This window comes from Lemur catta, chromosome 13, assembly GCF_020740605.2.
Source record: "Lemur catta isolate mLemCat1 chromosome 13, mLemCat1.pri, whole genome shotgun sequence".
Lineage (NCBI taxonomy): Eukaryota > Metazoa > Chordata > Mammalia > Primates > Lemuridae > Lemur > Lemur catta.
Genome location: NC_059140.1, coordinates 68,895,491 through 68,910,022, shown reverse-complemented (window position 1 = coordinate 68,910,022; position 14,532 = coordinate 68,895,491). Strand labels below are relative to the sequence as shown.

The following is a 14,532-nucleotide window of genomic DNA, read 5'->3' as shown; positions in this document are numbered from 1 at the left end:
GCAAGCAAGGGTGGGCAGCTCCAGGCCCCTCTTCCCGCACTTCCAAGGCAACCTGTTGCGCCTTCTATTTCCTCCCCTCTCAGTCGTTTCCCCGCCTTGGCCACTAAGAGCTGATTGGCAGAAATTACTACCCAACCCCGACTCGGGGCCTCCTCCCGGGGCCAACGATTGGCCTCCTGGGAGGACTAGAGTAAGGGGGTGTAAGGGGAGGGATTTCCCTCAAAGCCCAGGGTCCCGGGACCTGGGGAGTCAGGACCGAGGAACTCAGTTCTCCGCGCGGCTGAATCGCGAGCGGCGGCGTCGGGCTGCCGGGGCGGGCTCAGCCTCCGCCGCTGCGGCTCCAGCCCGGACGGCGCCGCGCGACTTCCCCAAACTTCTGCACCGGTCCGGGCCGCAGGAGGACCCGCAGGCAGAGTGCGTGCGGAGTTCCTGGCACTTTCCGGAGGTGTCTCTCGTTGCCCGCCCGGGGACTGACTTTGCACGCGCCCGAGCTGACCTGCCCCTAGCCCCAACACTCGGACCATGCACGCAGTCGGGACCTGCGGGGTCGCCTGGCGCCAGACACCCAGCTCCACCGGCTTTCAGTCCATACCTCCGCCGCAGCCCCGCCTGCTGCTGCTGCTGCCGCTTCTCCTGTCGCTGGTAAGCCGCGTCCCGGCACAGCCCGCCGCCCCTGGCCGGGCGTTGCTGTCCCCGGGTCTCGTGGGGGCTGCAGGGATCCCTGCCGAGGAGGCCATAGTGCTGGCGAACCGGGGACTCAGGGTGCCCTTCGGCCGTGAAGTCTGGCTGGATCCGCTGCACGACCTGGTGTTGCAGGTGCAGCCGGGAGACCGCTGCGCGGTGTCCGTGCTAGATAACGACGCGCTGGCCCAGCGGCCAGGCTACCTGAGTCCCAAGCGCTTCCCGTGCGACTTCGGCCCTGGCGAGGTGCGCTACTCGCATCTAGGCGCGCGCAGCCCGTCGCGGGACCGCGTCCGGCTGCAGCTGCGCTACGACGCGCCCGGAGGGGCGGCAGTGCTACCCCTGGTGCTGGAGGTGGAAGTGGTCTTCACCCAGCTGGAGGTCGTGACTCGGAACTTGCCGCTGGTTGTGGAAGAACTGCTGGGTACCAGCAATGCTTTGGACGCGCGGAGCCTGGAGTTCGCCTACCTGCCCGAGACAGAGGAGTGCCGCGTGGGCATCCTGTCCGGTGTGGGCGCGCTGCCTCGCTATGGAGAACTCCTCCACTACCCGCAAGTCCCCGGGGGAGCCAGAGAGAGAGGTGCCCCGGAACCTCTCCTGATGGACTGCAAGGCTTTCCAGGAGTTGGGCGTGCGCTACCGCCACACAGCCCCCAGTCGCTCGCCAAACAGGGACTGGGTGCCCATGGTGGTGGAGCTGCGTTCACGAGGTGCTCCTGTGGGCACCCCCGCTTTGAAACGCGAGCACTTCCAGGTGCTGGTGCGGATCCGTGGAGGGACCGAGAACACTGCACCCAAGCCCAGTTTCGTGGCCATGATGATGGTGGAGGTGGACCAGTTTGTACTGACCGCCCTGACCCCAGACATGCTGGCAGCGGAGGATGCTGAGTCTGCCCCCGACCTGTTGATCTTTAACCTCACCTCTCCGTTCCAGCCTGGCCAGGGCTACTTGGTAAGCACTGATGATCGCAGCCTGCCCCTTTCTTCCTTCACTCAGAGGGATCTGCGCCTCCTGAAGATCGCCTACCAGCCGCCCTCTGAAGACTCTGACCAGGAGCGGCTCTTTGAACTGGAGCTGGAGGTAGTGGACCCGGAAGGAGCAGCTTCAGACCCTTTTGCCTTCATGGTAGTGGTGAAGCCCATGAACACACTGGCTCCCGTGGTCACCCGGAATACTGGTCTTATTCTCTATGAGGGTCAGTCTCGACCCCTCACGGGCCCTGCGGGCAGTGGCCCGCAAAACCTGGTCATCAGTGATGAGGATGACCTAGAAGCAGTGCGGCTGGAGGTGGTGGCTGGGCTCCGACATGGTCACCTTGTCATTCTGGGTGATTCCAGTGGCAACTCTGCTCCCAAAAGCTTTACAGTGGCTGAGCTGGCAGCCGGCCGGGTGATCTACCAGCATGACGACAAAGATGGCTCACTGAGTGACAACCTGGTGTTCCGCATGGTGGATGGGGGAGGCAGGCACCAGGTACAGTTTCTCTTTCCTATCACCTTAGTGCCTGTGGACGACCAGCCGCCTGTCCTCAATGCCAACACTGGGCTGACACTGGCAGAGGGTGAAACAGTACCCATCCTGCCCCTTACTCTGAGTGCCACTGACATGGACTCAGATGACTCTCTGCTGCTGTTTGTGCTGGAGTCACCCTTCTCAACTACAGGGCATCTGCTTCTCCGTCAAACCCACCCTCCTCGTGAGGAGCAGGAGCTTCTTGAGGGTCATTGGAGGAAGCAGGGGGCATTCTATGAGCGAACAGTGACAGAGTGGCAGCAGAGGGACATAACAGAGGGGAGGCTGTTCTACAGGCACTCTGGGCCCCATAGTCCTGGGCCAATCATGGACCAGTTCACGTTTAGAGTCCAGGATAACCATGACCCCCCTAATCAGTCTGGGCTACAGAAGTTTGTGATACGCATCCATCCCGTGGATCGCCTCCCTCCGGAGCTGGGCAGTGGCTGTCCCCTTCGGATGGTGGTGCAGGAATCCCAGCTCACACCCCTGAGGAAGAAGTGGCTGCGTTACACTGACCTGGACACAGATGACCGAGAGCTACGTTATACAGTGACTCAGCCCCCCATGGACACAGATGAAAACCACTCACCAGCCCCGCTGGGCACCTTGGTCCTGACTGAGAGCCCCTCAGTCGTGGTGACCCATTTTACCCAAGCCCAGATCAACCACCACAAAATTGCATACAGATCCCCGGGTCGAGAACTGGGAGTGGCTACTCGCGTGGCCCAGTTCCAGTTCCAGGTGGAGGACCGAGCTGGGAATGTGGCTCCAGGCACCTTCACCCTTCACTTGCAGCCTGTGGACAACCAGCCCCCTGAGATCCTCAACACTGGCTTCACTATTCAGCAGAAGGGCCACCACATCCTGAGTGAGACTGAGCTGCACGTGAGTGACATAGACACTGACATTGCCCACATCTCTTTCACTCTCACGCAGGCACCCAAACACGGCCACATGCGAGTGTCTGGGCAGATACTACATGTAGGGGGGCTCTTCCACTTGGAGGACATAACACAGGGCAGAATTTCCTACTCCCACAATGGGGATGAGTCCCTGACTGACAGCTGCTCTTTGGAAGTCAGTGACAGACACCACGTGGTGCCCATCACTCTCAGAGTGAATGTCCGGCCAGTGGATGAAGAGGTGTCCATGCTGAGCCGTCCTTCTGGCACTCTGGAGTCCTATCTCGATGTCTTAGAAAACAGGGCTACTGAAATCACTGCCAATATTATTAAGGGGACTGATGAGGACACTGATGATTTGATGTTGACTTTCCTCTTGGAAGATCCGCCCTTGTATGGGGAAATCTTAGTCAATGGAGTGCCAGCAGAGCAGTTTACCCAAAGGGACATCTTGGAGGGTGCTGTTGTCTATGCCCACACTAGTGGTGAGATAGGCCTGTTGCCCAAAGCGGACTCTTTTAACCTGAGTCTGTCAGATAGGTCTCAAGAATGGAGAATCAGAGGCAGTACTATCCATGGAGTTACTGTGTGGGTGACCATCCTCCCTGTTGACAGCCAGGCCCCAGAAATTTCTGTGGGAGAACAGTTTATAGTAATGGAAGGTGATAAAAGTGTTATAACTTCAATGCATATAAGTGCTGAAGATGTTGATTCCCTGAACGATGACATCTTGTGCACTATAGTTATTCAACCTACGTCCGGTTATGTTGAAAACATTTCTCCAGCACCAGGCTCTGAGAAATCAAGAGCAGGGATTGCCATCAGTGCCTTCACTCTGAAGGATCTCAGGCAGGGTCACATCAATTACGTCCAGAGTGTCCATAAAGGGGTGGAGCCTGTGGAAGATCGATTTCTATTTCGTTGTTCTGACGGCATTAACTTTTCAGAGAGACATTTTTTCCCCATTGTAATCATTCCCACCAACGATGAACAGCCGGAGATGTTCATGAGAGAATTTATGGTGATGGAAGGCATGAGTCTGGTGATTGATACACCCATTCTCAATGCTGCTGATGCTGACATTCCCCCAGACAGTTTAACTTTCACTATTACCCAATTCCCTACTCATGGGCACATCATGAACCAGCTGATAAATGGCACGGTTTTGGTCGAAAGCTTCACCTTGGACCAGATCATAGAGAGTTCCAGCATTATCTATGAGCATGATGACTCTGAGACCCAGGAAGACAGCCTCGTGATTAAACTAACAGATGGCAAGCACTCTGTGGAAAAGACGGTCCTCGTTATGGTCATCCCTGTTGATGATGAAACCCCCAGAATGGCCATCAATAATGGACTAGAAATAGAAATTGGGGAAACCAAAATTATCAACAACAAAATATTAATGGCAACTGACTTAGACTCAGAAGACAAATCTTTGGTTTATATTATTCGTTATGGGCCAGGACATGGCTTATTACAGAGACGAAAACCTACAGGTGCCTTTGAAAATATCACACTGGGCATGAATTTTACACAGGATGAAGTGGACAGAAACTTAATTCAGTATGTCCATGTTGGGCAAGTAGGTATTCGAGACCTGATTAAATTTGATGTGACTGATGGAATAAATGCCCTCATAGATCGCTACTTCTATGTGTCCATTGGGAGCATTGACATTGTCTTCCCTAGTGTGATAAGTAAGGGAGTGTCCTTGAAAGAAGGTGGCAAGGTCACTCTCACAACAGACCTCCTGAGCACTAGTGACTTGAACAGTCCTGATGAAAACTTAGTTTTTACCATCACCAGGGCTCCCATGCGAGGCCACTTAGAGTGCACAGATCAACCTGGAGCGTCCATTGCATCTTTCACTCAGCTCCAACTGGCTGGCAACAAAATCTATTACATCCACACAGCCGATGATGAGGTGAAGATGGACAGTTTTGAGTTTCAAGTCACCGACGGACGGAACCCTGTCTTCCGGACATTCCGCATCTCCATTAGTGATGTGGACAACAAAAAGCCAGTGGTCACCATCCACAGCCTGGTTGTTAGTGAAAGTGAAAATAAGCTGATTACTCCCTTTGAACTCACTGTTGAAGACAGAGACACTCCTGACAAACTCCTGAAATTCACCATCACCCAGGTGCCCGTTCACGGCCATCTCCTGTTCAACAATACCAGACCTGTCACGGTTTTTACCAAGCAAGACTTGAATGAAAACTTAATCAGCTACAAACACGACGGCACTGAGTCAAGTGAAGACAGCTTCTCCTTCACAGTGACTGATGGCACCCATACAGACTTCTATGTTTTCCCTGATACGGTATTTGAAACAAGGAGACCCCAAGTGATGAAGATCCAGGTCTTAGCTGTTGACAATAGTGCCCCCCAAATTGCAGTGAATAAAGGGGCCTCTACACTTCGCACTCTGGCCACTGGCCACTTGGGGTTTATGATCACAAGCAAAATACTAAAAGTGGAGGACAGAGACAGCCTACACCTTTCTCTTCGGTTTATTGTAACAGAGGCCCCTCGACATGGGTATCTCCTCAACCTGGGCAGAGGCAACCACAGCATCACCCAGTTTACCCAAGGTATGTTTCACTTTTCCTTCCAAATATGCCTGTCACTGAAAGCCTTACAGGTAGAGCATCAAGTGAGAGTCTAAGGGAAGGGAAGGGGTGGGAAAACAGGGGAAGGGGAGAAAACAGGGACTCACTTCCCTGAGAGAACACTTCCCTTCTTGCCCATTTGCCACTGCAGTGACCTTCATTAGAGGGAGTATCAGTGTATTTTGACAGTGGCAAGGTACGCTGCCAAAGCAGGTGCCAGACTTTGGTGAATTATAATTCAAGCAGGCTTTCCAACTCTGCTCCATTTGCAACACCTGTCCTCTGAGCATCTGCGGTTTTGTATGCTGCAAATAGTTCATGAAGCATTTTAGACCCTTAAAGAAAGACGTGCTTTCTAAATCCTATTCAAGTTGCTGTCATTGTCAATTACCATTCATAAAAAGGCTTCAAACTTACGTTACTTTGATTGATTTTTAAGAGTATCGTTCCAATACTATTATGGTTATTAGGAACTTTGTAACTGAAAGAAAAAAATTATTTATTTTTACTTTGTAGATTTAAAAAAAATTTATAATACGTTATGACTCAAACACCTGTCAAAAGACATAAAAGATAAACACCTACCTAGAGTTGTAACAGTTATATGTACAGGGCATACTACTATGATACATACAAAAAAGAAAAGCCTACTTAATGGTGTGCAGAAGACAATATGTTCATCACCAAAATACACATCCATTTGATTAAGAACCTGAAGATATGTTAACAAGATTAATAGTAGAAAGACGAAGTGATTTCATTATTGTACACATAGTAACAAACACCAGTTACTCCGAGCACCTGCATCCTTGAGGCAGCAGGGTTTTTCTAACCTGAATTTCCTTTGTGGGTGGACACAATCTGAGACAGGAAGGGCAAGTGACCTGTGCAGAGTTATTCAGTGAGGGAAGGGAGAAGCCCATTTACTCTGCTGGCTTGGGAGTTAAGGCTCTGTTCTCTAGAACGTGTGACTTTCATTACAAAGGGGTTTGGGTTGCTTTCATGAAAATCTCACCACATCAGAATGGAAACTAGATCTTTCCTATGTGGGCTCTGTGAGTTGAGATGGTGTTTAACCCCAGGGCATCCCAGAGAGGGTGTTCTTTTCTTGCAACCTTGTTGTGCTCTTAGATAACAAATGCTTTAATAAACATGGATGTAGCAAAATGTAGTGTTAAAGTGAACTGCTTCTCTGTTTTAGATGCTGGCAAAAAGCCGCACACTCCAACATCTTGATTCTTGGCTGAAAGCCTGAATATATCCTAGGGCTGCAGGGACAGGAAAACCTCAGAGTGCCAAGTGTCATGCCAGACCAGCAGGAAACTTCTGTGAGAAGGCTTTCTGAGAATAGAGATGCCATACAATCTTAGACTGGTTTATTTTCATGGAAAGTGAAGAGAATGAAAGGAACATATTATATGACAGAAAATGGTACTTCAAATCACTCCTCTAACCTGAAAAAGGAATCTGGTTTTAGAAATTTAAAACAAGGAATATTTGGATGAACACAGACAAATAATTTAATTTTAATTCTATGGACCAAATCCAACAGCTCAAAATATTGGAATATTATTTCTTAAATATTGAACCCTAAAATTATGCTATTTCATTATAGGCAGTTGTTCTATCTCACTGACTTTGAATCACCATGATTAATTTTTATGGGCTTTGTAAATGTAGAGTAGTTATGTTTATTATGAAAAGTGATGAAATTTTTTAAGGGTTACCATTTTAGGGCAGATTATCATATTCCAGTGCAAACCCAACTATTGACTAGTAAAACTGTTGGTATTTAATCACATAGCACTCATTTAAACAAGTTGAGGCTGGAGTTTGGTTCATAGCAGTTATTTACAGAGATTAGGTAAGCGATTTAAAAATGGAGAAAGCTCCATCAGAAAGCTCCCATGGCTGCTCTTCCAGTAGGAGAAGTGAAAGCGGTGTTTACAGTGAAGACTGCGAATTCTTTTTATTTTTTTTTTGGTTTTGCTTTTTCATGAATGGATAAGCTAAACTATATTTTGATGGATTTTCAATGCACTGAAGTAAGTCATTTACAAGAGGCCAGGGAAGGTTATTCCTAAATTAATTGACTTAATGATCCCTAGAAGTAAAAACAAAGTAATTCATTACTAAAATGTATAATTTCATTATGAGGAAAAGTTAACAGATGTAGAATTAGGAAAGTTATTCAGTTATTTCAAACTTCACCTCTTTGTCAAGATGCTTTGCTCCCCCAACCCCAGGTCCAAATCACTTGTCTCAAGTACCCGGAAATTTTTCCTCTACAATAAAAACATAATATCTTGTGTGAGATAATTTATACATCACTTTCAGGAGAGTGATTTATAATTATCTTTCTTTCCTCAAAGAGTGTGAACTAGGTGTGATTACCAGGCATGTTAATGAACTTAGAATTCAAACAAACAAACAAATAGCGCATGGAATGATTGTGTAGATAAACTAAAATAGATTTAAAACATATTTAGCAACTAGAAAAGAATCTAGTTAATTCTTAGGTATTTGCTTAAAGAAGGTAACATTTTAGCTGTTAGATTTTTATCTTTCTAATACTTGTGTCCCTTAAGAAAGCTAGTGTTTATATATTCGTATTAAGTAGTATGTTTATGTTATTTTTTAGAGGTATTTGTTGAATGAATGTTGTGATCAAAATCTTTACTTTCTTGACATTTTAAAAAGTTTTTTTTTGAACCATAAATTATTGACAAAGTGTAAAAAAAAAAATAAAAAGGGTTTTAGTATGTTCAAACTAATCAGTATCATATGCCCTAACATGGAGGGAAAATTTGACACTTGAGTGCCATATCATTGCATTCATGTTCTCTTGACTATGAAAGAAATTTCTTAAAAATCAGTTTTGAAGTGGTGATTTACTTCAATGAAACTGTCTCCTTAATACTATATTTTTGCATAAGAAAATATTTTTATAGATGTTGAGTGTACTAAAAAGTTTTTTCTTTCCTCCTAGTAGAGCCTTTAGGTTTTCTTATGAAATTTAAGGAGTGGGACGTTGGAAAAGGGTCTTCCCCACATGGCCAGAGGTTGTTGTGCCTGTGGTAAGGATGTGTATTCAGCAGAGTTCAGGCATTTCTCACTGATAAAGTGAAGGTTGTAAAAGTTAAGAGTTGTAAGAGTAAACAGGCAAAGAGCTGTGCAGAGGGCTGTACTCCTTACCCCTGAGGAGAGAGCACACATGCAAAGGTAGAGGTGCAAGTGTGGTCTACCAGACCACTTGGCTCTTTCATTTTAATCTAAGACACATTCACCTGTTACTGCTCTAAGACCCTGGGCAAAGAGCTATGGGAAGTTAAGATGGAAAAAAAAAATTCCAGAAGTTTTCCATCTACTAGGAAAGATAGCCATACAGAAAGATAGAAATGACACAAGGCAGAAAGTGCAGGAAATTATAGGAGAGTAAGAAATGAATTGCTAAGAGAGAACCAAACATCTCAGACTTGCTTCACCTCTGCGTACCTCTATCAGCAGGAAGGTATCATTGACTATGAAATCAGATTTTCCCTTCCCCAAATGTTACTGATGGTGAGCGAGTCACCTTTCAAAACTGTATGAGCCAAGGTAGAGCACACATTTCACATCTGTAAAGTGGAGCTATAGAAATTCATGAAATTCTTGATTGATCATAAAACCTTGCTTCACTTGAGATTTCATAAAGTCATTGTCTTATATATAAGCCTTTGAACTCCAGAGCATTAATTTAGTAGAGCTTTTAGGAGACGAAAAAACACCACAGGACACACACTAGACAAGTAAATATTACCTACCATTGGCAAAACTATTTTTAGCTATGATCTTAATTTTCTGTAGCCTTAGGAACTCACTGATGGGCCTGCATCAAATAATGATCTGTTGCAAATATCACAGAACAGAATGGTATTTCTTTTATTGGGTTGTCTGTGTGACATCATTCAGAAAAGGAACAGGTGAGATGGATGAATAAATTTTAAAAATGTGTCTTAGTAATGAAAGCAAATGTATGCAAGTAAATTTCATAGAGTAGGAAGCAACATAAGGGGCATTTCTGAGGTAGTATAATTTTCAACTACGAATAAAGGTTTCTACTTTTATTAGATTGTTTTTTGTCTAAGTTCTCTTTGATTTGGGCCAAAATAGTTATTTCAATCTGTGTGATTTTTTAAAAAAAATACCTACTTGATTTTTTCCTTTTAAACTTTAGAGAGGTTAAAAATCATCTGCTATAGAGCACAAAAGGTAAGAAAAGTGAACCAAAGTGAGGAGGCCAAGCCTCTTTCCTCGGAGAGCCAGTCTGACAGGGGAGCAAAGGATGTCATTTCTAGAGTGCCAGGAAAGCTGCCATGCCTCAAAATATCTTCCTCTCCACCTGTCATGGTGCCTGACATTCCATATTTAGACAGTCACTCCTTTGATGCATGAACATGCAAATACCGTTGGGAGGGGCAACACCTTGCTATTATTATAAACTAAGTCTTGCACTCTATTTATCTGTGTAAGGGATCAGATTTCCATGGCACAGCTGAAATCAAGGGGCTTAGAGATCTGAGAAATACGATAGCACCGTTTCTCTTAGGAGAAGGGAATCTAAACATGTTTACAGAAAAAGTAATAGCCAATAAAATTTGCCCTAAGTATTGAGTCATCAGTTTTACCCTAGTAATTAATCGTCTTGCTTTTTGGTTATTTTCTAGCTGACATCGATGACATGAAAATATGCTATGTCTTAAGAGAAGGGGTCAATGCCACAAGTGACATGTTCCATTTTGCAGTTGAAGATGGTGGTAAGTATATTTCACTCTCCTAGGAAGGAAAACAAGGAGAGGGACCTTCTCCTTGGTTGCTCTTTGATAACATTATTATAAGGAATCTATACCAACTGAATCTGATATTTCCTATAGAAAATTTTACAATCTCTCTCTGACACAATCCAACTCTGTAATGACTGTAGATAAATGTTCTAGTTATATTATTTTTGTCTTATGATTTGTAAGGTACTAAAGAGAGAGATCTGCGTAAATAGGACCCCCATGTCTAGTTGTTCAGATTATACCCTGCATGAGGTTGCCTACTTAGGGGGACAAGAGGATGTTGGAATCCAGCTGCAATTTGAATCTCAGCCATGTCCCCATCTGAGTGTGTCTGCCCAAAAGGGGTGCCTTTTCCTAATTTGCCATGGGTGCTGTGTGAACTAATGCTGGTGGACAATGTATTGCATTCACCAAGAAATCAGTGCTAAGTAAATATCTGTTTTATCTCACCCATCTCAAGATGTCTAATGATTTCCTCAGTTTTGAGGATTTTGTGACCTAGTCTAGCTAAAAAATTTTTCTGCTTAAGTCTGAAGAATACTGCAGAGAGTGAGTTATGACTTGTGATCTAAGTCTCTTAGGCAGCATTTTTATTATTGCTCCCCCAAAAGTGACGACCACTGACACTCTTTTCAGCTTCCAACCGCTTCTCTTCCTAACCCTGTAGACTAGGAGGAAAACTGACCACTTCTAGATTGATCATAAAGATGTTTTTGTTCTTGTGTGCCCTCATGGGAAGCAGAAGAACCACACCAAGTACATGTGTTGTGTGAACAGGACACCAGAAGTGCGAGCACGTGTGAAAGAGAAGAGAGGGAGGAGAGAAATAATTCAGACTCAGTCATCTGTTCTCTTGTTTTGCTTTTTTTAAATGGCACACTCTGATGTCATCAATCTCAAAAAGATTGCATCTTTGCCCTCCGTATTTTTTGAAGCATTAAATAGCATTTGCTTAAAATATCACTGTATGCAAGATGATCACAGATCTGAAAAATGACATCTGTTGGGTGTGTACCAGAGACGCAAAAAACTGTGTTAATTTAGGTTCAACTATTTGATTTCTACCATAAGTCAGAGGTTTAATAAACTTAGTGCTTTTATTTTTAGACTAACCAAATTATAGTTTAGTATTCTGTGTATTGATAAAAAGAATCCTGGCATGAAGCAAAGTTCTAAGAAGGAAAGCAACTCATAAAAAATAATCTGCTTGTGGAACCTTGCTGCTCAAAGGGGAAATTCTACCGTAAGTAAACTTTACAGTGAGACCCTGAAATAATCCAAGTCTGTGTAGTACATATATAAAAATTTAAGGATGAAATTATCGGTTTAAGACACCGTGTTTTTCTCTTAGAATGACTGAATAAACGTCAATAGCAAAAGTATGATTCTCTTTAAAATTACTAAAAACATTCCAAATCCAATGGTTACACTTATTTTAAGACATAATAGTCCATACTTTTTTACATTTGACCTTTTTCCCCATAAACATACATGCACGCACACACACATGTTCTATTATTTTACTATTCTGCACATTTCCTTAGCTGGGTGGAATGATAGTATTTACTTTAAAAATTTAGTCTGTATTCAAACTTTGGAAAACATTATACACTATTATATTTCAAAATATTAAGTGGGGAATGACTAACTGAAGAGGCTGGGTTAATTTTTTAATTTGCTGAAAATATGGAAGCACCTCTAAAGATTGTCTTTGTCTTTCTGGACATGGGAATAGAATCATTTCAGGAGCCTTTTTAGAGCTATAGCTTCATGTGAGAGAGAAAAATTCCAGAAATATTCATTTTAACCCTCTTCCTCCGCACTGGCATACATTCCTTGTGGGGCTCAGGCAGATTCCGGCAACCTGTCTGTTGAACAGAATTTACCTGGCTTCCCCTGAAGTAAGAAAACTTCCCTTTGATGGAATAAACACAGAAACCTATAAGATTAAGAAATACAAAGTCATCTATGTATCTCAAAATTGTTTCAACTAGATTCTTTTTTTCTTTAGGATATTTGCATTGCTTTATAAATATTCTAACATTTGAATAAAAAGTACAATACTATTTAAACTTGGAGTATTAGCCATAGTGATTTATTATTATCTACTTTATACAGTGATAGTAAGCATGTCCATAAATCCTCCCCATGAAATGTATGAAGCACTTCCAATATTCCACCCCTGGGAAACAAGTCAAGGCACAATAGTATAAAATTAAGAATGCTCTACACCCAAGTCTCTTTCTAATCCACTAAATTCAAATCAATATGATTGGTGTTGGGATGGTAACTATCTAAGGAAATTACTGAAGCAAATGTAATCCTTGAATAATCTTAAAAATAAAACACAATTTTAGGGAGCAAGAATAGGAGAAGAGATTGAGGAGAAGAGAAGGCTCAAACCTCTTGTTTCAGATTTAATTGTGTTACCATGAGAACCTGGCTGGCGACAGGATTCTTCTGTCATAACTGGTAATGGCTTAGTGTCCACCCACCCCTATATGGATGGTGCTTGGGGCAGAGTTAGTGCTTTTGTGTTTTAAAGTGCTTTAGGGCTATGAGCAATGGACAGGAGTAAATATTCTTGAAATGATTATTTAGTAATGAGGTATGTTTATTGGAACACTAGTGAAGAGCACGAATATGTCACGTCCTCTATCCAGGTATTCTGGGGCAAATTGGCATATGTGAATGCATCGTTACAACGTATCAGGTCAAACTCTGAAATTCAGGAATGTGTTACATTCCAGTTATTTGTGGCTTCATCTACTGAGCTTGTGTATATATGTAGCAGCCATCTATGTATGGATTTAACTAAACTGTCTTCCGTTTCTTTTTGTTTTCACCCTTAATATCTTCATGGGGGTAACTCATAATATACTAATGCTGCAGACCTGGGAAATACATCCTTCTTTGATGACTGGCTCTTTGAATTCTGATTCCAGATCTAGTACTCCACAATTTTGTAGGGGGAAAGAAAGCATGTATTCTTTTATCCCCTTCATAGTTGAGCATATTTTTCTTTGATTCCTTTTTAGCATTGAATTTTCTATAATTTTTCTAGGAGGTATTCTAACATCAAAGTCCTTTTTTGGCCTCTTTTTAGTTTTCCCTTGAAGGAGCTCCCCTAGCTCTTTATTGTGATGCGAAAGGCATCTCACATAACTATCCCAGGTATGCTCCACCCTCCACCGGGAAGACTGTTTATCACTCCCTACACCTGCTCAAATGTCATTTCCTCCCCAAAGTAGCTCTCAACATCACGATGACAAAGTTAGTCACACCCTTCTTTGTGCTTCTATCCCCAACTTCATTTACAGCAAAAAAATGTCATATTATTAATATAATTACTTGTTAACGTGAAAACCTCCATTAGTGAAGAAGGAACTCCTTCATATCAAAAAAGATACTGTTAATCTTTGAACCTCAGTGCCTGCTGAGGGTTGAACACATGGTGAATAATTAACAAACATTAAAATGAAGGAACGGATAAATAGGAGGGAAAAAAGCTCCCTTTTCTATAGGGATGAATTAAATAGCATTCTAGGAAAAGCTCCTATAAACAATTCCCAGTGGACCCTTTGCACTCCTTTAGAACATTCTCTTATCCTAGCATTAATTTAAATCCCTGTGGCACCAAGAAAGATTTTTAGTAAATCTTTCACATTTTTAAACACATGAAATGAACTACTATGAAAATTCCTTTGAAATAGTCACTGCAATGTACTTAAGATTGAAGAGATTCATAGTAACCAACAGTTTGAAGCTCATATTATTCTTAAAGACTCCTTTTCAGATAAAAAGTTGTCAGCTTAGTATATAAACAATTATGCAATTTAAAATTTAAAAGAAGATAGACATTTTCTATGTGTCACTGAACTTTTTAAGCCAGCACCACTCACATAAGTATTTTTAGTGATCCCATTTTTTTTTTTGTGTGTGTGTGATACGAGATAACATCCCGACAGGTAGAGAAGAAAAGAGCAATATTAACAT

The 14,532-nt window shown here is 43.4% G+C and overlaps 1 protein-coding gene across 1 annotated transcript in view; it reads left to right on the top strand.

Annotated features, from left to right (window-relative positions):
- The first annotated feature begins 488 nt into the window (after positions 1-488).
- FREM2 (FRAS1 related extracellular matrix 2) overlaps positions 489-14,532 on the top strand; it is a 144,266-nt gene continuing 130,222 nt past the window's right edge. Inside the window, exons 1-2 of the mRNA XM_045566735.1 lie at positions 489-5,695; positions 10,420-10,509. Of these exons, the coding sequence (XP_045422691.1) occupies positions 523-5,695; positions 10,420-10,509 (5,263 nt within the window). The 5' untranslated portion in view covers positions 489-522. The remainder of the gene's footprint in view (positions 5,696-10,419; positions 10,510-14,532) is intronic.